Below are 22494 nucleotides of genomic sequence, written 5' to 3'. Positions count from 1 at the left end.
TTAAACCCTCCCAAACAACATGTGGGGATGTAGGGGTTGTTTGATAATTTTTTTTTTAGGCTTTCTGACCCTAAGACTCAACTAATCTCTGCAATTCTCCATCTGTGATCCTTGGAGAGTCTTTGGCCACTCAAACTTTCATACTCGCCGTGCATTAAGACAGTATAGACACACGTCCTTTTCCTGGCAGATTCATAACATCTTTAGTTGGTTATAACTTCTTAATTATTGCCCTGATGGTCAAAATGGGGATTTTCAATTCTTTAGCTATTGTCTTACAGCCACTTTCTAGTTTGTGATGCTCAACAATCTTTTGCTACGCATCAGAACTGTATTCTGTGGTTTTACTCATTGTGATGGATGATTAAGGGGATTTGGCCTTTGTGTTTCCTCATATTTAAACTCCTGTGAAACACGAAGTCATAGCTGGACAGTTTCATGTTCCTAGTCACCCTGGTGTACTAAAAAAGGTAAATATTAATGGGAATATACTTCAGAGATATTTTACTCGTAAAAAATTCTAGGGGTTTCAATAATTGTGGCCAACATGTTTTGGAGAAAAACATTTATTTCATAATGTGATTTCCCCCCACTTTCAATTCTTTTACTTCAATGAAAGGTTAGAATTTTGCACATTTTTTGAATGAAAGATCACAAGGATAATCGATGCAGATTTATTTTTTACAGACAATTTTGATCATATTTACCAGGGGGTTCAATAATTGTGGAGGGCACTGTATGTATACACACACACACACACACACACACACACACACACACACTCGCACTTCCGGATGGGAAGGAAGCCGCCGCTTCTGCGATTCTAAACATTCATCTGTAAAATGCACATATCACTCAAACATTTAAAGGTAGGGTAGGTAGGAATTTTATAAAAAACTTTTTTCCAAATTTGTTTAAACTTTCTATATATATCAATACATAATTAAAATGTAAGTACTCTGAAAAAAAGAGTATAAAAATCGAGTGACTCTAGACCGTTTAATCTGCATTAAACACAGCTCATTATTTCCATTCTGGACGAAACAAAGGATTGGCTTAGGCGACTGTCACTCTCTCGCAACCATGGCAACCACCCTTTTGCCACACAGGATCTGCCCATATGCGCGCGCACCCGTTAGATTTGAGGAATTCAACAGGCACAGAACCTAGGAATAGCAAAACAATGGCAGAGAAAGAGCAATCAAAATTCACATTACCGGCATATGCAGTTAGCGAAGGCAAACAAGGCAAAAAAGGAAGACAGTACTAGAAAAGGTAATGAACAAAACGTCTTTGGATAAACAAAGAAATAAAACGGACCCTAGTTGCACGGCCTCTTGCACGACCTCCTCTGCTTCGCCCTCGACCCCGGACCTGTCCTCGAGCTGACGATGCGGTACTTGTCTCTGGAGTGTAGTCCTCATCAGAGTCAACAATGCTTTCATCATGGAAACTCTTACATGCAGAACACCGTATATGTTATGAATCTTACACGAAATTCATCTTCATCACAGTGTAACTGATGGTAATGGAAAAACGTGTATCAATGCAAGCTGTTTTTAGCTTTGCCTTATAGATATAACTAGCTCGTTAGCGAATCAAAAAAAAAATATTTTAAACTTTACCAATATCAATATGCTAGCTTGATAGTGAGTACTAAAAGCCATCTTATTTGTTTATATTCATAATGATAAAGTTAGATTTTTTTATTACATGTGATTCTGACATGATGTCACTACATGCACTGCCTCCTTCCTCTCCGCTCGTCTCAGGTAAATAATGCGTCCAGCTCAGCGGTGGGAGTCGCGCGTTCATGTGTTTTGGGGGCGTGGCTTTGGAAGGAGCCCAGAAGGGAGGGGGTGGAGTGAATGGAAATAATGAGCTGTCTTTAAAACAGTCGTGAGAGGTCTACAGACACTCGATTTTTATACTTTCTTTTTCAGAGTACTTACATTTTAATTATGTATTGATATATAAATAAAGTTTAAACAAATTTGGAAAAGAAGTTTTTTAGACAATTCCTACCTACCCTACCTTTAACCGAAGCCTTTGATTTTAATAGAAGAAAAGCAAAGCGTGGTGGAGATCAGGCCTTTCCTTGCACCTCCTACACTGTGGAATGCCTTGCCGCAATTCATAAAATCTTCAAATATGGCCATTTTTAAAAGGGACATAATAATAATGTTTTATTTATAAAGCACCTTTCCCAAGCTCAAGGTCGCTGTACAAGAAGATAACAAAAACACAGCATCAAACATTAGTATGCTTCACATAGTAAATATACATATAACAATATACAGTAACAAAAAAGCAGAACACTAAACAGAGGAGGGTTGGAAATACTGTAAGAAAAGAAAGGTTTCTAGTTTGGGTTAGGATGAGGATATAGTAGAAGTGTCCGGAAGGGTTAGGGCAAGAGAATATCAGGGTTTCAGAGCGTCAGCACTGAACGATCTTCCACACGTCGATGAACGATGAACACGAGGAACAGTCCGCAGTTTTAAGTCAGATGACCGAAGAATAGTGCAGAAGTTCAGATAAATACTGGGAGCAAGTCCATGAAAACATTTAAAAGTTAAAAAGATCATTTTATACTGAATGTGGAGAGGAACAGGTAACCAATGTAGATTATAGAACAGAGTGGTCATGTGATCAGATTTAGTGACTTGATTGATGAATTCCGAACATACTGTAGTCTAGTGATAGTTTTAGCAGGCGAGTACAGAAGTCGAGACGAGAGCTCATTAAAGCATGGGTTATAGTGTCAGTGTCTTCAGTGCTGAGAGCCGGTCGCAGTCTTGGTAAAACAGCTTATATGAGATGAAAATGTAAACAAAGAATCAAAAATTACACCCAGATTTCTAACAATATGAGATGGAATTAATGTGGCGCCATCAATAGATCAACTCAAACCGGACCGGAAACAAGAACCTCAGTTTTGTCATTACTGAATTTTAGGTTGCAATGTGACCAGAATTTAATGTCAGCAATACAGGTATTTAATAAGTCCAGAGGAAGAGCAGAGACGGAGCGAGCTGACGTGTGAATTTGTAAATTGTAAAATCTTGAGAGCTGATATGTTATCGGCTTAATAATGATAGCTGAGACCATGACTACGGATAATGTCTACGGGACTTAAAGACTCCTTCATCGGATCAGGCTGTTGGCGTTTGATTGGGTCGGATTAATGCGAGTGATTTCGTTGTATGATTCATATTGGTGTCATGCTGTGTTGGCATTGTATGTTTTTAATGTTATCTCTGTACAGCACTTTGGTCCATTCTTATGGTTTGAAAGTGCTTTATAAATAAATGTTAAGTTGAGTAAATTCCACCCTTTTCAAAATTAATTATTTAAATTGTCCATTTTGTTAATTTAGTAAAGCAAGACAATGCTTTTCACAATTCAATTCAACACTTTCTAACAAGACACTATTATGTTTAATTGAGATTTATTGCTGCAAACCACATGTATAAAACTGATTTATGTATTGGTGGAAAAAAAAACAAGCATCCATTAATTTTCAAAAGCAGAGAACTGATGCGTTTATAATGTTACATCACACAGTACATTCATGGATTACAATAAGAGCAAAGCTGAAGCACCTGTGAGGAACAGACGCTATTTGCAAAGATCCGGGACCGAAACACAATAAGATATGAGGAAAAAAGGACACGAGACTCATGGGAAACTATCATCATCATCTTCTGCCATCTCTTTAGCAAACTCCAGATCCTGCTGTTCCCGCTCTCTTCTCTCCTGTCAACACATGCAGACAAGCGGTCAACAACTGTGTGTGTGTGTGGGTGTGCGCGCGTGCGTGTGTGTGTGTGTGCGTCCCTCACCTCAGCCGACTCCAGGTCCTTGTTGTACGCCTTCGGTGGGAATCTCATGGCCTGCACAGAATCGTGTGGATAAAGTTAACAGAACTATAATCCCCATAGAGCGAACTTCATGTTTATCAAATTAATAAATCAACCTTTAGAACATGAGTGTTATAAAAGGCCCTTTCACAGGCTTGAGCCTCAGCAATGCATGGAAATTCAGAAAATTAACGCTTGAGAAAGTGTCAGAAAAAAGCATTATTGATGCGATCCACCTACGTGCTCAAGATATATTAAGGAACTCATACTAATAATATAAATATGATATACTATATAATAACAATTATTTGTGACTGATAGCAATGGGAGAAGCTCGAGTGCTGAGATCTCTCAACCCAAGGGTTCAGGACACTATACAGTACACACTTCTTTCCAGGGTTTCTGCAGGGATCTTCAGTTTAAATTTAATACTTTTTAATGCCTTTTTTAATGCCATTTTTTACATTTTTTTAAAAATATTTATTAGTGCTGTCAATCGATTGAAAAAAATAACTCAATCCAATTTTTTCTGTGATTAATCGCTATTAAAAACACAGTTTTATAGGTTTATATTAGTTTATATATTTTATAATGTAATAATTTCATAGTTAATCTACAAATGAATGTAGAGACAACATAAAGGCCTGTCTCACTGATACTAATACAGCTATTGATGACTGGATAAAAATGATTTTTGCCCCCTAAATTTAAACATTAATTCTAGCCATCCAACATTGCAGTGTAAGTGAAATCTATTAAAAAGTTAACTTAAACAATCCTCACATAAACCTATAATAAATGTCATATTTACCTTTGCCCTTCCTGTCTAACAGGTAGGACGTATACAGAAATTAAATAAAGTTATAAGTTATAAATTAAATATAGACTAATGCTTATTAAAGCTACAAGAGTTCTTTAGTCAATAGCAGTGAGTAATTTTCTCTGTTCCCTTTGTTCTGTGATTAACTTTACTGACAGAAAGCTTTATTGGCTGCTGTCCCTTTAAGAGCAGCCGCTGCTGACCGACACATCTCACACGCGCCTCATTCTCTCACAACTCTGCGTTCAAGACTTTATTTCACTGATTTAAGACCGCTCTTATGTAATGAGGATACTCACAAAACTGACATTTTTGCATAATTGTGTGTTTTTGTTCGTTCGAGCGCGAAAGAGAACCGTTTTCTGCCACGCGTCTTTCTCTCTGTGTGTGTGTGTGTGTGTGTGTGTGTGTGTGTGTGTGTGTGTGTCACATAGACAGGACATTCACAGGCAGCGCATTCAAAAGCATTTGCATGAATAATAGCGGGATCATATAATGTAACCCTACCCAAAGGATGACAAAAATTAGCAGATGCTTTAACGCGTTAATGTTGACAGCCATATATATATACAGACAGTAATCAACAATTATACCACTCAAGTTAGTCAAAAGAGACAGTGCTGTGACAAGACATTGCATGTCAACAAATCATCTGCACAAAAACACAGAGTGAGCTTCAACAGCGGATGTCGAGCTGATGAGGGAAAGTTACTACACACAGTTATTGCTGTCTGCCTTTTCCCGTCGATGTGTGGCGGTCAGACTGCATATGAGATTTACAGCGTTGATTCCCATTGTAGCTACCCAACTTAAATACCTTTTACAAACGCTGCAAAATCCTTCTTTATTTTGACCACTAACGGGCTGCAACAATGTCCTAAATTGTTTGTCTTCCTAACCCTTCCCCATTTTTCTGGTCTAGTTTTATTCCTGTTGTTCCTGCTGTTCAAAATGCCCGCATCATCTTCGCATCATCGCGTCATCTCCGCGTCACGGCAATTCTGCTCCGGCCGGAAGCAATCACCAACTGGTTCCGCGGGTTTATCACAATAATGTACATATTTTGCGACAGCAAATGAAAACTTTTAATTATGAAGGCTATATTCAAATACATTGATAATATAAACTATCAGCATTTTTAATGCCTGTAGGATTAAAATTTTATGCTTTTTAATGCCACTTAAGGCCTTAATTAAATGGGGTGGTGTGGCGCAATGGATAAGACACATGCCTTTGGTGTGAGAGACCCAGGTTCGAATCCACTGTGAGACACCAATGTGTCCCTGAGCAAGACACTTAACCCCTAGTTGCTCCAGAGGCGTGCGACCTCTGACATATATAGCAATTGTAAGTCGCTTTGGATAAAAGCGTCAGCTAAATGAATAAATGTAAATGTAAATGTAAATGTAATTTTCACAAAATCCATTTAATGACTTTTAATGCCCTGCAGAAACCCGGTCTTTCTTGTTTTAAAATGAACTATTTTGAAACAGTCCGTTGGATACGTTAGTCCTACCTTGACAGACATGTTGTGTATATCCAGACAGAAGGAGATGCGCTGGTGGAAGGCGAGCTGAGGCTCTCGAGTGCTGTAAATGTCCATGGTCTCCTTAGACTGAACGTAACCTTTCTCGTGGTTTATGCTGGCCTCAATCACACCGTCACGGATGGCCTGGAGATACACTGAGTGAGTGAGTGTGACGGCGCTGTGTGTGTGTGTGTGTGTGTGTGTACACATGATGCTGGTCACTGACCTTGGCCACGATGAACTCGGCATCTTCAGGACTGTCCAGCTGCAGCTTCTGAGCGATGTCCGCCAGAGAGATCCGAGAGTACGACAGACTGATCATCCTCACCCCTACAGCAAACACATCACACACACGGGAACACGTCACACACACGACACACAGCGTTAGGGATCCAGCAGCTGCCTAAACCCTGCCTGAATACAGGCTAGCATTCCATTCACACAGACGAGAGAGAGCTAACCCTAACCCTAATCCAGCTGCCTAAATACAGGCTAGAGCTTAGATCGGGCCCAAAAAAAGCACGTTGTGTCCGAGCCTGGCCCGACACATTAGCTGTAATTATGAGCCTGATTTAAACCCGACCATTTTTAAATACGTGGGCCGTTATAACCACGGGCGGCTGCAGGTGCTGAGGGGGTGCTAGATATATTATAAATACTATTAATAAATGAGCAAAAATTGGCCACTTAATATTTAATATTCAAAGATTTATTAATAGTTATTTCAACATAATATCTCGTTATTTCAACATAATATGTGTGCGTGAAACAAGCAAGATGTGCATTTGTAAATCCGGTGACAAGTGCATTTTTATTAATAAACAAGTGTTTTCTGTGTCAGTGTCGCTGCAAAGATGAAGTTGACGATCATCTAGTGAACGAGATAAATGCACATCATGGATTACATAATCAGAGAGTGGCCTATTTCTTTTCGTTTTGAATCATTTAATTTAAAGACATTTCAGGCTTTCTTTAGATGTATTTCTCATGTCTGTGAGGCATACACTGAGTTTCGGTCATTTATGATGAGATGCCTCCAGTTCACGTGCAGTGCAAGACCACGCCGGCGCCTCCATGTCATGATTATATTGTCTGCTATATTTGTCTGCTTTTTATTTATTAAATCCAGGCAATTGGTTGATGAAAAATTGATTAAAATGAAGATACAATATATACAAAACGAAATTCACTTTAAAGAAAGTCTTTCTACAAAACAACTTAATGAAGTGGTCAAAAGCATGTCTGACCCGCTCCATGTCTCCCAATATATTGCGCATCCTATCTTACTCGTGCTGTTCACTTTTCATAATCAACATAAATGAAAAAAAAAAACCAACATTATAATATTTTAACAAATATGAAACTAAATGTGCTTATTTAATGGCTACAGCACATATAGTAGGCCTACAGACTCTCTATTTGTACAAATTGCTGCACATTCAAGTTAATTCTCCTGTTTTTCTTTTTTTCTTTACATCTTCAAGCTCTATGTTACACTTAAGCTCCACAATACAGCACAGTGACAGCAGGCCCGGCGTGATGCGTGCGAGTGGAGGAGACGCTGCGTATGACATGTGACGCACTGATCAAGGGCCCGGCCCGAGGATAGTGGCGGGAAACATCGGGATCGGGCAGAGAATCTAAGCTCTAAAACAGGCTAGCATTCCCTTCACACACACGAGAGAGCTAACCCTAACTCCTGAGAGTCCACTGGACACTCATCCGGCCCGGTCATGCGTTCATTTAGGGAAAAAAACAAACATGTTTCCTGATTCTCAATTTTAATTCAACAGTACTGAACCCCTTTAAATGAACTCTCCAAACTGAAATAAAATAGACAAATCTGAAAATGTAAATGTTCGCAGAATTGTCCTCTGAGTGTTTTCAGTCGAGTAACCCTGAACCCCTGTTGGTCTGCTTGAGACGAAGGTCTTCCGGAAACTTCTTACAAACACAAATGAGACTAAGCCTTTTATATTCTAAACTCATTCTACAGAATCTGTTCTTATTCACGTTAATTAAATGATTCTCTATCATTACTAAAAATCTTATTAAACAGCCGGAAGAGAATCTAGTCTGTACTCGTGCTCATAAACAATGGAAGTAAAGACAGAGAAGCAGAACTCACCGGTTTTGATGACATTGTGTCTCAGACGGATGATCAATGTGTAAGTGCCGTCGGTCTGGAACTTCTCTCCAAACTGATCCAACGCCTGGTTAAATTTGGCAAGATTTCCGGTTCTCACCGCTAGATAGAAGAGTTAAGAATTTGAAGCTTAATTACTTGTAATTAGTGGTGGGCATAGATTAATTTTTTTAATCTAGATTAATCTCACTGTAATCTTGAAATTAATCTAGATTAAAATGGCTCATTTGAATTCTGCCGAAGGCATTCAGAATATGTGTGTGCTACCCAAATAATGACTAAAGGGCACGTGTTTCTTAAATACAAAGTGACATTTAAAAGAACTTGTGAAGAAATGCCAGAGATTTTTTTATTATTATTATTAAAGTATGATTTATTTATTTTTTTTTATTTATTTTTTACTTTGAGCAATGATGGAGCTATAATAGACTCTTCTTATGAGCATATAAAACAAAACAGCTCCTTGGAAAAAATGAAATGTAGCCTAATATTGTAGTAGTTATAAACAAAGGTCTATTTTTAGTTCAGATTAACATTTGAGGGCAGCTATTTTATTCATAATGTCAAAATAAAACCAACGTAATGTTACTTGAAAGCATTATAGCCTACTATTCCTGCCAAACTTCCATGGTTGCAGTTAGTGTTACTACAGTAAATCCATGGTGAATGTTGCTGATCTGTGGACACCGAATATTTCATTCATGGCACAATGTTAATTCCTGGCTTCCATGCACTGTTTGATCCGTTAATAACGGAGAAATGCAAATCTCGCAGCAATGTTATTACTTCTGTGGCGAATTAAAATGCTTTCTTTACTGGATCTCTTAGCGCTGTGTAGTAACAGTGTCACATGATCACGATCGGCTCGCGCTGCTTTGGTCCAAACTGATAAACATCGGTCCGTCAACCACACAATAATGAGTAGCCCAGTTTCGTTCCGCTTACATTACGTTTGCCATTTGATGTCGGACAATGTTGTGGTTGCGCCAGCGTCTCTTACATTATGAGCGCGCTTGCCACGCGCGACCCGCCTACATTTGAAATAACGAAATTTTGGTCGACAGGAGAACTGGTCCAACGAACCGTTTGGTTTGAAAATGCGTACCGAACACCGAACCGAATTCGGCTAGGTATACATCCGCGCTAAAATATCAAGGTGAAAGTCATCATAGCTTGCGTAGTATAGACCCAGCTCCCAACCCAACTTTGAGAATAGATTAACGGCGATATTTTTTTTATCGCCCGATAAGAGTCTCACGTTAACGCAGCACGTTAACGCCGATAACGGCCCACCACTACTTGTAATACAAATGGAATTTTTTTTTATTTCTTGTACTTATAAATGTCAATGAAAGCGCAAAGTGATCTAATAGATCAGGGATGGACTTGTTCAGTCGTTCCATTCACCAGAAGAGAAACCGTTCACTAAAATACACCCTTCACAACTTCACTGATCACACACATTTATCATTTAAGTTTTAAATGCGAGTGAAAAGTGTGAAGAGTGTGAAGCGAGTGAAGAGTGTGAAGAGTATGCAGCGAGTGAAGAGTGTGAAGAGTATGCAGCGAGTGAAGAGTGTGCAGCGAGCGAAGAGTGTGCAGCGAGTGAAGAGTGTGAAGAGAGTGAAGAGTGTGAAGAGTGTGCAGCGAGCGAAGAGTGTGCAGCGAGTGAAGAGTGTGAAGAGAGTGAAGAGTGTGAAGAGTGTGCAGCGAGTGAAGAGTGTGAAGAGTGTGCAGTGAGTGAAGAGTGTGCAGCGAGTGAAGAGTGTGCAGTGTGTGAAGAGTGTGCAGCGAGTGAAGAGTGTGAAGAGTGTGAAGAGTGTGAAGAGTGTGCAGCGAGTGAAGAGTGTGAAGAGTGTGAAGAGTGTGAAGAGTGTGCAGCGAGTGAAGAGTGTGCAGCGAGTGAAGAGTGTGCAGTGTGTGAAGAGTGTGCAGCGAGTGAAGAGTGTGAAGAGAGTGAAGAGTGTGAAGAGTGTGCAGCGAGTGAAGAGTGTGAAGAGTGTGAAGAGTGTGAAGAGTGTGCAGCGAGTGAAGAGTGTGCAGCGAGTGAAGAGTGTGCAGTGTGTGAAGAGTGTGCAGCGAGTGAAGAGTGTGAAGAGTGTGCAGTGAGCGAAGAGTGTGAAGAGTGTGCAGCGAGTGAAGAGTGTGCAGCGAGTGAAGAGTGTGCAGCGAGTGAAGAGTGTGCAGCGAGTGAAGAGTGTGAAGAGTGTGCAGCGAGTGAAGAGAGTGAAGAGTGTGCAGCGAGTGAAGAGAGTGAAGAGTGTGCAGCGAGTGAAGAGTGTGAAGAGTGTGCAGCGAGTGAAGAGTGTGCAGCGAGTGAAGAGTGTGCAGTGTGTGAAGAGTGTGCAGCGAGTGAAGAGTGTGAAGAGTGTGCAGTGAGCGAAGAGTGTGAAGAGAGTGAAGAGAGTGAAGAGAGTGAAGAGTGTGAAGAGTGTGAAGAGAGTGAAGAGTGTGAAGAGTGTGCAGCGAGTGAAGAGTGTGCAGCGAGTGAAGAGTGTGAAGAGTGTGAAGAGTGTGCAGCGAGTGAAGAGTGTGCAGCGAGTGAAGAGTGTGAAGAGTGTGAAGAGTGTGAAGAGTGTGAAGAGTGTGAAGAGTGTGAAGAGTGTGCAGCGAGTGAAGAGTGTGAAGAGTGTGAAGAGTGTGCAGCGAGTGAAGAGTGTGAAGAGTGTGAAGAGTGTGCAGCGAGTGAAGAGTGTGAAGAGTGTGAAGAGTGTGAAGAGTGTGAAGAGTGTGCAGCGAGTGAAGAGTGTGAACAGTGTGAAGAGTGTGCAGCGAGTGAAGAGTGTGAAGAGAGTGAAGAGTGTGAAGAGTGTGCAGTGAGCGAAGAGTGTGAAGAGAGTGAAGAGTGTGAAGAGTGTGCAGCGAGTGAAGAGTGTGAAGAGAGTGAAGAGTGTGAAGAGTGTGCAGCGAGTGAAGAGTGTGAAGAGTGTGAAGAGTGTGCAGCGAGTGAAGAGTGTGAAGAGTGTGAAGAGTGTGCAGCGAGTGAAGAGTGTGAAGAGTGTGAAGAGTGTGAAGAGTGTGAAGAGTGTGCAGCGAGTGAAGAGTGTGAAGAGTGTGAAGAGTGTGAAGAGTGTGCAGTGAGCGAAGAGTGTGAAGAGAGTGAAGAGTGTGAAGAGTGTGCAGTGAGCGAAGAGTGTGAAGAGAGTGAAGAGTGTGAAGAGAGTGAAGAGTGTGAAGAGTGTGAAGAGTGTGCAGCGAGTGAAGAGTGTGAAGAGAGTGAAGAGTGTGAAGAGTGTGCAGCGAGTGAAGAGAGTGAAGAGTGTGAAGAGTGTGAAGAGTGTGCAGCGAGTGAAGAGTGTGAAGAGTGTGAAGAGAGTGAAGTGAGCGAAGAGTGTGAAGAGTGTGAAGAGAGTGAAGAGAGTGAAGAGTGTGAAGAGTGTGCAGTGAGCGAAGAGTGTGAAGAGTGTGAAGAGTGTGAAGAGTGTGCAGTGAGCGAAGAGTGTGAAGAGAGTGAAGAGTGTGAAGAGTGTGAAGAGTGTGCAGCGAGTGAAGAGTGTGAAGAGTGTGAAGAGAGTGAAGAGTGTGAAGAGTGTGAAGAGTGTGAAGAGTGTGAAGAGTGTGAAGAGTGTGCAGCGAGTGAAGAGTGTGAAGAGTGTGCAGCGAGTGAAGAGTGTGAAGAGTGTGAAGAGAGTGAAGAGTGTGCAGCGAGTGAAGAGTGTGAAGAGTGTGAAGAGAGTGAAGAGTGTGAAGAGTGTGCAGCGAGTGAAGAGTGTGAAGAGTGTGAAGAGTGTGAAGAGAGTGAAGAGTGTGCAGCGAGTGAAGAGTGTGAAGAGTGTGAAGAGTGTGAAGAGAGTGAAGAGTGTGAAGAGTGTGAAGAGTGTGCAGCGAGTGAAGAGTGTGAAGAGTGTGAAGAGTGTGCAGCGAGTGAAGAGTGTGCAGCGAGTGAAGAGTGTGCAGCGAGTGAAGAGTGTGCAGCGAGTGAAGAGTGTGAAGAGTGTGAAGAGAGTGAAGAGTGTGAAGAGTGTGAAGAGTGTGAAGAGAGTGAAGAGTGTGCAGCGAGTGAAGAGTGTGAAGAGTGTGAAGAGAGTGAAGAGAGTGAAGAGTGTGCAGCGAGTGAAGAGTGTGAAGAGTGTGAAGAGAGTGAAGAGTGTGAAGAGTGTGCAGCGAGTGAAGAGTGTGAAGAGTGTGCAGCGAGTGAAGAGTGTGAAGAGTGTGAAGAGAGTGAAGAGAGTGAAGAGTGTGAAGAGTGTGAAGAGTGTGCAGCGAGTGAAGAGTGTGAAGAGAGTGAAGAGTGTGCAGCGAGTGAAGAGTGTGAAGAGTGTGAAGAGTGTGCAGCGAGTGAAGAGTGTGAAGAGTGTGAAGAGTGTGCAGCGAGTGAAGAGTGTGAAGAGTGTGAAGAGTGTGAAGAGTGTGAAGAGTGTGAAGAGTGTGCAGCGAGTGAAGAGTGTGCAGCGAGTGCAGCGAGTGAAGAGTGTGAAGAGTGTGCAGCGAGTGAAGAGTGTGAAGAGTGTGCAGCGAGTGAAGAGTGTGCAGCGAGTAAAGAGTGTGAAGAGTGTGCAGCGAGTGAAGAGTGTGCAGCGAGTGAAGAGTGTGAAGAGTGTGCAGCGAGTGAAGAGTGTGCAGCGAGTGAAGAGTGTGAAGAGTGTGCAGCGAGTGAAGAGTGTGAAGAGTGTGCAGCGAGTGAAGAGTGTGAAGAGTGTGCAGTGTGTGAAGAGTGTGCAGCGAGTGAAGAGTGTGAAGAGTGTGCAGCGAGTGAAGAGTGTGCAGCGAGTGAAGAGTGTGAAGAGTGTGCAGCGAGTGAAGAGTGTGCAGCGAGTGAAGAGTGTGAAGAGTGTGCAGCGAGTGAAGAGTGTGCAGAGTGTGCAGCGAGTGAAGAGTGTGAAGAGAGTGCAGCGAGTGAAGAGTGTGAAGAGTGTGCAGCGAGTGAAAAGTGTGAAGAGTGTGCAGCGAGTGAAGAGTGTGAAGAGTGTGAAGAGTGTGAAGAGAGTGAAGAGAGTGAAGAGTGTGAAGAGTGTGCAGCGAGTGAAGAGTGTGAAGAGTGTGAAGAGAGTGAAGAGTGTGAAGAGTGTGCAGCGAGTGAAGAGTGTGAAGAGTGTGCAGCGAGTGAAGAGTGTGAAGAGTGTGAAGAGTGTGAAGTGTGTGAAGAGTGTGAAGAGTGTGAAGTGTGTGAAGTGTGTGAAGAGTGTGAAGAGTGTGAAGAGTTACCCTGTGTGAGCAGAAAGTAGGGCATGAGAGATCTCTTGAGAGACGGTTGACGAAACTGCAGACGGTCTGGAATCTCACCCAGCAACAACTCCACCACGATCAGCAGCTTATGAACCTGCGCACACACACACACAGCGGAGAGAGAGAGAGGGGTGAACACTCAGTCAGCATCACGAGAGAGAGAGAGAGAGAGACACTCACGGTCTGCTTGAAGCCCACTGCTGTGTGTTGAGGAGCTTTACGCAGGGCGTTAGTGAGAGTCCTCCTGGCTTCTGAATACTCCAGCTGGATGGCCTTGATCCGCCCTGAAACCAGCCAAACACTTAATAATAATAATACTAATAATAATGTCACAATATTACTATGCCATTTACTAATAATACAACATATTTTGTCTCATGGAAATGATCATTTGACACTAAAGCACTGCATTTGATTTGGGATTTATACTTATTTAATTGCCTTAGTTCAAGTTTTTTATTTTTATTTACACAGACTCTAGTTTCTCCCTCTCATTAACTTTAATCCCTTACTCCGGAGAAAACCTTGCACTGGTGTGCTGGCGACGCCGGCCCTCACTCACCTGTGTAGTACAGATAGCGAGCCCACTCGTTGTTATTGGCCAGCTCGGGGAACACTGATTTGGACACAAGTTTCTCAGCCTGGTCGTATAAGTTGTACTGTAAGTAGTTGCGCAGAAGCAGGTTGAGGAGCGTGGCCTGACCGTCAGCATCACGGCGCAGCGTCGCTGTCCTCAAGCGCGTGTGCAGGAAACTGGGGAACACAACAACACAACCGCATGAAACACGCTCTCTCAAGCTGAACCTCGAGTTATTGTGGAAGAACGGCTCACCTGCGGACCACATCGAGCTGGTTCAGGAACTCGTACACACGGGAATGGTAGTAGTAACACTTGGCAGCCACTAAGTCCAGAGCCCGACGGTTCTGAGAGCCGATCTTCTGCAGAAGGTCATCCGAGACTTTCTGAGCCTGTTTATGGGTGAAATCAGAGCATTTTAGACCTGCAACTAATGATTATTTGGACGATTGAATAATTGAAGTTCCAACAGATGAGCTATATAGTGTGTGTGTTCACCTCGGTGTAGCGCTGGTTGTTGGTGAGGTAGACCACCATGAGCAGCTGCAGATAGGCCTCGGCCTCGGGGAGCAGGGGGGTAGCGGCGGCTTTACCGGTGCGAGGCCTGAACTGCACATCGCCCTCGTTCTCCACCGGCTGGAGGACACACACTTCTGTTACTAATCAACAGCAACTCGCGTTTCATTTTAGGGCTGCAATAACCCTCTGGGCTCAATGTTAAGCGTTTCCAGCTACTTTTTGTCCAATGGACATTATTTGCACTCTTGAAAATGTGAGGATATAATATCAAGTGTCTGCTTTCAAAAGAGACCAGGATTGTTCCCGTAGAGCTGTAGCCATTTCACTTTGGGTGTGTCAATTTTGTTTGTTCAATGATTTTGCTGAACCACTTTTACTCCCCGTCTAAAACTGCCTGCAGGGTAATGCTGCAACTGCTGTGGAGAAACATTCAATTCATGCTCTGGCATGTGCGTGTAATGACAGAAATGGACAAAATCGGCATCTTATCCCAAATACCTTGAATGTTTCGCTTTCAGTAATTGCACCGTATCTAAAACACTAAAAAGATGTGTATGGTTACTACTAGGCAATTTAAAACACAGTTGCCAACTTCCCACGGGAAAAACAGACAGCACCTCAATCAATGAATTAACGACACAAAGTAGAGAAACCGCAGTGTTATTTAACACTTGTTGCATTTGTACTGGTCCAGGGGTAGAAAACTTCGGTCCTGGAGAGTTTGGCTCCAAACCTGAAAACCCCCTCAGTAATCCTGAAGACATTGATCAGCGTGTTCAGGTGTATTTGATTAGGGCCAACTTATGGCTCGTTTCCACAGAGCCGTACAGTACAGTACAGTACAGTACAGTACAAAATTAGTTTCAATTGTCAGAAGCTGTGAATAATACCAAACCTACCACTTTTTTGGACCTTTCCATTAGGGATGCAACGGTACACGGTAAAATCCCGGACCGTTCGGTCAGCCCTGCACGGTACAATCTACCCTCGTGTCCCGCGGGACTTCGGTTTTGCCATTGAGTTCGCGCTGATCCTTTTAGTTTTTGCTTTAGGCGCCGTTCACATATCGCGCCTAAAAACGCGTAGAATACGCTAGGCGCGCCGCGTTCTCCTTTGTCCAAAGCGCTAGGGCGGTTGCGCTCCGGAGGCGTCTGTCGTTGCTAAAGCAACCGCGCTATGGTTGGTTCTTGTCACGTGACCTACGGTGCGCTTGCGGCATTCTGAAAAGTTGAGAATTTTCTCCACTGCTGGGGACATCGTTAGTGCCAACCGGTCTCGCCTTGCACCAGACAGTGTTGATAGACTCATCTTTTTGCACAAGAATCTCTCAATAGTGGATGAGTAAATAACATTGCACTTTGTATCCTGAATGCAGTGTTTTTTTATTATATTATTTTGCTCTGCTTTTTTTTATTCAAAGCACAAGCTAATTTATGTCTGTTAAAGGTAAAAGTGCACTTTTTCTTTCACATTGATCACTTCATATACCAGTTATCAAGGTTTGGAATTGGGATCCACTTGAATATTTTGAAGTGTGTTTGTTTACATTTTGTATTTCATATAAGTGATAGTTGAAGAGGTTGTATTACTTAGTGTTGTTCAGTACAGACTAGAGTGTTAATTTATTCCATACATTGATGTTCTTCCTACTGTGACATTCTGTTTATGCTCATAAGAAAAATAAAACATATTTTTGGGATGAAATAGCAGTCTCTTTCTGCACAAAACATGTACCGAAACCGAACCGAGACCGTGGCCCAAAAACCGAGGTACGGACCGTACCGTGGGCTATCTGTACCGTTGCACCCCTACTTTCCATTGAGGTTCCCAGCACAGTAGTCTGGTACTAAGGGGCGGAGCTGGACTCACCTCAGAACATAATCCGGTACTAAGGGGCGGAGCTGGACTCACTGCAGAGCGTAATCCGGTACTAAGGGGCGGAGCTGGACTCACTGCAGAGCGTAATCAGTACTAAGGGGCGGAGCTGGACTCACTGCAGAGCGTAATCCGGTACTAAGGGGCGGAGCTGGACTCACTGCAGAACGTAATCCGGTACTAAGGGGCGGAGCTGGACTCACTGCAGAGCGTAATCCGGTACTAAGGGGCGGAGCTGGACTCACTGCAGAGCGTAATCAGTACTAAGGGGCGGAGCTGGACTCACTGCAGAGCGTAATCCGGTACTAAGGGGCGGAGCTGGACTCACTGCAGAGCGTAATCCGGTACTAAGGGGCGGAGCTGGACTCACTGCAGAGCGTAATCCGGTACTAAGGGGCGGAGCTGGACTCACTGCAGAGCGTAATCAGTACTAAGGGGCGCAGCTGGACTCACTGCACACTCACTCCTTCTCCTATTTAGCACCAAAACTCTGGAACAGTCTTCCTACCATTGTCCGGGAAGCAGACACACTCTGTCAGTTCAAAGCCAGATTAAAGACACATCTCTTTGACCTAGCATTCACATAATACATTATAGACTTCTATAATTTAATGTTAGGCTGCATAGATTAGGTCAGCCGGAACCGGGAACACTTCCCATAAATCCTGATGTACTCGTTACATCATGAGAAGAATGGCATCTACGCTAATTTTAGTGTCTGTGTTTATCCCGAGGTTTTCCTGCAGCCTGCCGGATCCAGGCCGTATCCAGATCTGACGAAGGACCTTCGCCTGGACCGATGACAACGCAGTGCTGAAGTGCCAACTAGTCTCTCCCTATGGAGGATCCCACTACCACTCTACAGATAAGGCGTTGTCGGGAAATCCGTTTCGCGTTCCTACCCCAAAGCAACAAAATAAAATAAAATTCTTTATCAAAATTTATAAGGAAAGACAAGTACTTTGTTTAGGCTTGGCTTGTAGGAAATTCCAAACCTGCGTATATTCAAACGCACATAACTATAGAACCCGTTCTAAATGCTCATGTGACCGCCATCAGTGTTTCTCACAGGTTCGTGTTTAAAGTCTGTGTAGAGGGAATGGTGTCGTCTTAGCGGCCCCTAATTTAATAACAAATGATCGTTGCGACGGAAGCAAATCAATCAAAACTAACTTTAGATGGAAATAACTTAACTCTGCTATAAAGCCAAAACAATCTCTGTTACCTTAAATTATACGCTTATCTCTGTGAAGCTGCTTTGAAACAATCTACGTTGTTAAAAGCGCTATATAAATGAAGATGACTTGACTTGACTTGACTGCAGAACGTAATCCGGTACTAAGGGGCGGAGCTGGACTCACTGCAGAGCGTAATCCGGTACTAAGGGGCGGAGCTGGACTCACTGCAGAACGTAATCCGGTACTAAGGGGCGGAGCTGGACTCACTGCAGAGCGTAATCAGTACTAAGGGGCGGAGCTGGACTCACTGCAGAGCGTAATCAGTACTAAGGGGCGGAGCTGGACTCACTGCAGAGCGTAATCCGATAATAAGGGGCGGAGCTGGACTCACTGCAGAGCGTAATCCGGTACTAAGAATTTTACTAAATGTAAATGTGTGTGTAAGAGATGCTGGTGTGTGTGTGATTGTGAGAGATGCTTTGTGTGTGAGAGAGATGCTGGTGTGTGTGTGAGTGTGAGAGATGCTGCTGTGTGTGTGTGTGTGTGTGTGTGAGAGATGCTGGTGTGTGTGTGTGTGAGAGATGCTGGTGTGTGTGTGTGTGTGTGTGTGTGTGTGTGAGAGATGCTGGTGTGTGTGTGTGTGTGTGTGTGTGTGTGAGAGATGCTGGTGTGTGTGTGTGAGAGATGCTGGTGTGTGTGTGTGTGTGTGTGTGTGTGTGAGAGATGCTGGTGTGTGTGTGTGTGTGTGTGTGTCTGTGTGTGTGAGAGAGAGAGAGGCTGGTGTGTGTGTGAGTGTGTGTGTGTGCACCTGAGGGAGGAAGCCGAGCAGGAACTCTTTGCTGGCGGCGTTGGAGGTGAAGAAGCCGGTCACGGCCTTGTGGAGGACATTAGGGTTGAGTCTCCGGCTTGTGGAGGGCAGAGCTCTCAGCGCGCGCAGGACAAACCTCGGCTCCTTCCCCAGAACCGCCTTCTCGATCTGCTTCACGTGCTCCCTGATATCTGCACACACCAGACACCAGAAACCACACACACGTCAGCTTCAGTGCTCTAACCCTGCTCACCATCACAGAGTCCAACCCTAACTAACCCTGCTCACCATCACAGAGTCCAACCCTAACTAACCCTGCTCACCATCACAGAGTCCAACCCTAACTAACCCTGCTCACCATCACAGAGTCCAACCCTAACTAACCCTGCTCACCATCACAGAGTCCAACCCTAACTAACCCTGCTCACCATCACAGAGTCCAACCCTAACTAACCCTGCTCACCATCACAGAGTCCAACCCTAACTAACCCTGCTCACCATCACAGAGTCCAACCCTAACTAACCCTGCTCACCATCACAGAGTCCAACCCTAACTAACCCTGCTCACCATCACAGAGTCCAACCCTAACTAACCCTGCTCACCATCACAGAGTCCAACCCTAACTAACCCTGCTCACCATCACAGAGTCCAACCCTAACTAACCCTGCTCACCATCACAGAGTCCAACCTTAACTAACCCTGCTCACCATCACAGAGTCCAACCCTAACTAACCCTGCTCACCATCACAGAGTCCAACCCTAACTAACCCTGCTCACCATCACAGAGTCCAACCCTAACTAACCCTGCTCACCATCACAGAGTCCAACCCTAACTAACCCTGCTCAACATGGGCATCAGTTTGGTTTGAAATGTGCTGGGGACAGAGACGCATTCGGAAGTGCATTTGCATAGTGCATGATCAAAAATCGTCAATAAGCTCATAATTTGTGCTAAAATAGTCTAAATGTTTAGTTTTAAAAACCATTTTAAAAAGCTGGTTATATTTTGATGTTTCTGTGCAAGTTCAGCAGACAGTGGTTCGGGTTTGTTCCGATCAGAGCTCGTGAGTGGAGAGCGCATCTCTGAATACTCCGCTCCGCTCGGCCTGAGCCTGGCTCGAAAACATGTGGAATAAGGGCTGCCTCCGACTAAAGTTTTTTTCTAGTTGACTAGTAGTTGTTGATTTAAGCCATTAGTGGACAAATCGCCCCTTTATATTAATTTAATTACTTATAGCCTACAGGATAATGAGCGTTTACGTAATATAGCCGCACTCAAGCACACGACCGCACGCATAAAGCTAGCCACAAAGAACCGGTAAAAGTTATGATTATGAATGTGTCTAAAATAGCAAGGAGACATTTAATTGTTTATTAATAAACTGGTGTTTTCTGTGTCGCTGCAAAGATGAAGTTGACGATGCGATATCACGGACGCATCGCCTGCGATAACTAATGCGATATGGCTCAGCTTGTCAGTGAACTGCGGCTCTGTGTAGTGAATGCCGCTCCATCTGAAAGCAGGCGATGGCGATTTACTACTAATCAAGGAACCGGCTTTACTGACGAGATGCGCCTAACGATGTCATGCGATATATCGCCCAGCCCTAATTATTACATAACACTAGGCTATATCATACAGCACCCCTAGTTCCTACGTCTATGGCCCAATGACGCTACGATGAGCATTTACTACTTTTAAAAAAATGCGGGTCAGGAAGCGGGTCGGGCACAATATTCTTTTTATTTTTTTTTGCGGTCCGAGTTGCGGGCGGGTTAGTTGAAAGCGTCGGTCGGGTGCGGGCGGGTTAGTTGAAAGCGTCGGTCGGGTTGCGGGCGGGTTAGTTGAAAGCGTCGGTCGGGTGCGGGCGGGTTAGTTGAAAGCGTCGGTCGGGTGCGGGCGGGTTAGTTGAAAGCGTCGGTCGGGTGCGGGTTGTTTATACATTGACCCGCGCATCACTGGCTCACGTCCGTAACCGAGAACTGACACGACCGTAACATTGTTTTTTCCCTCATAAATGCGAACACAAAAAATAAGATAAAATAAATATTATAATGGATTTTTGTTGGGTCAGACAATGATTACCACATTTCTCTCTCATATTGCTCCTCATAAACCACTGAAAACGTTCAAAATGCGTCCCCACGACGCCTATGCTGCTCACCATCAGTGCTCCAACCCTAACCCAGCCATCAGAGTCTAACCCTGGGTTAACCCTAACCCTGCCATCAGAGTCTAACCCTGGGTTAACCCTAACCCTGCTCACCCTCACGCTAGACAACGAGTCTCCTGCATTTACAGGAAAAAGACACAGTGAATGTGTGTTCCTGCGATTCCCTTTAATCAAATGTAACCCTAACTGTTACATTCTGCTTTGGTTTATATCATCATCTCTTTTAATATACTGACTTAAACTGCTTTTCTAATTCAAAACAAGCCGTTTCATAATATAAGGGTTATTTTATTTTTTATACATTTTATGCACACGTCGTCACAGCCTACATCAGCGTGGGTCCTGAAGGGCCACTGATCCAACACACCAGATCAAGCTAATCAATGCCTTCACGATTAATAGAGGATAAATTAAACCCTAACCTAGCCCCGACTTAACCTAGCCCCGACTTAACCTAGCCCCGCCTTAACCTAGCCCCGACTTAACCTAACTCAACAACACCAACTCTATAAGAACACAGAGCCAAACACTCATTATTATTGCCATGTAAGCATACTGTGGTTACGGTTATATAATGCAATATTCAATGCCATTTGAAAAATAAGTGTAAAAAGTGTGTTAAAGCATAGCTATCTTTACAATTATTTTTGCTATTAGTTGAAATGGTTGTTTATTGAGTAATAAAGTTCAGCACTAAGTTAGATTACATTAGTCGGTGGAGCTCTGTCAGCTGAACACATGACGAGCAGTGCATATTAATGAGGACATCCACTGTGTATTTAATATTCAACAATATTGTTGATCTCCTGCACTGACTCTATATAAGAACTGAGCTGGACGATGACATCACAGTTTTCTCCAGAGCTGTATATATATAAAACTGTACTAAATTAATAACTTTTTTCAACAAAAATGAAGCATCACTGAACTGAAGCTGGACCGTGACGCTATTCTCCTCTAGATCTGCTGTACAGCCGATGTAAATAAAGAGGACTTCACTGACCGAGACTGACCTAGCCTAGCATGGGTTAGTTATGTTATGTTAGCATGTTATTTTAATGTGAGTGAACATTGTTTTAATGGCGTTTCTCGAAAGCTCTTATGCTCTCGTCCACAGACAGCTTTGCTACTAGTGATCAGATCTAGTCATAATAACAGAGCAATAGCGCCAGATCACAGCAGAAGCCGGTGTTGGTGCTCGCGGCGTCAGAGGTTAGGCTTTTTATGGCATAAAGCGAGATCGGTTAGGGTTATGACAGGTCATGTTCACACCGTCCAGGGTTTAGGCTATGATTATAATAAGTAATATTCAGACCGTCCAGGGTGAGCTGGTCCTGCTCGCGGGGCGCGCGCTGCTCGTGCTCGTCCTCCTTCATCTCCACATCTTCCACATCTTTATCCGCGCGCGCTTTCTCGCGTTTCTTCGCCGTCGCTTCTTTCATGTTGACGCTCAGATTCTGGAGTTCGGTCTCGTTATGCGATAATCAGGCATGTAAATAAGAAGCTCGCTTGAATCCACACCACACACACACTAATACAGAAGATGACTGGCAATTCTCACGGGTTGCAGTGCATTATGGGTCGCTTGTGTTCTTTCTCGCTGGTATTTCTGTGTGGATCTGATGGTGAGAGGAAAGTGCTGCCCTCTGCTGACAGTCACAAAGATTACATAAATGATAAACAGCGATACAACGATAACAAAATAACAAAAATAGCCTAACTGAACTGTGTCTGCACATTAAAAATATTTACTTACGTAATGCATGTTACTGAACGATTAATTCATGCCTGTATCTTTTTTTCTCAATACAAAATATCGTCCACACTTCTCTATGCTGA

General features: G+C 43.5%; 1 protein-coding gene across 1 annotated transcript; it reads right to left on the bottom strand.

Moving 5' to 3' along the window:
• Positions 1-2158: 2158 nt before the first annotated feature.
• On the bottom strand, positions 2159-22263 carry psmd3 (proteasome 26S subunit, non-ATPase 3). The gene is made up of 12 exons (XM_079878876.1): positions 21971-22263; positions 18481-18671; positions 14599-14736; positions 14356-14492; positions 14086-14276; positions 13704-13807; positions 13503-13617; positions 8340-8459; positions 6438-6541; positions 6200-6355; positions 3846-3896; positions 2159-3759 (listed from the first exon to the last, which is right to left on the bottom strand). The coding sequence occupies exons 1-12, from the start codon at positions 22095-22097 to the stop codon at positions 3682-3684; spliced, it is 1512 nt and encodes a 503-aa protein (XP_079735002.1). The 5' UTR covers positions 22098-22263; the 3' UTR covers positions 2159-3681.
• Between the last annotated feature and the right edge of the window lie 231 nt (positions 22264-22494).

The sequence above is a fragment of the Squalius cephalus genome (assembly GCF_949319135.1).
Source record: "Squalius cephalus genome assembly, chromosome: 8".
NCBI lineage: Eukaryota > Metazoa > Chordata > Actinopteri > Cypriniformes > Leuciscidae > Squalius > Squalius cephalus.
Note: the sequence above shows the minus strand (reverse complement) of the source record. Positions and strands in the feature narration are given on the sequence as shown.

Bases quoted from the DNA above. Each gene is read 5' to 3' on its own strand.
- psmd3 (XM_079878876.1), bottom strand. From the start codon at position 22,097: ATGAAAGAAGCGACGGCGAAGAAACGCGAGAAAGCGCGCGCGGATAAA. The intron at 13,808-14,085 runs GTGAGTGAGGGC...GGCTGGTTTCAG, and splicing joins TCGCTATCTGTACTACACAG to GGCGGATCAAGGCCATCCAG. The intron at 8,460-13,502 runs GTAACTCTTCAC...TCTTCTATCTAG, and splicing joins CTACTTTCTGCTCACACAGG to CGGTGAGAACCGGAAATCTT.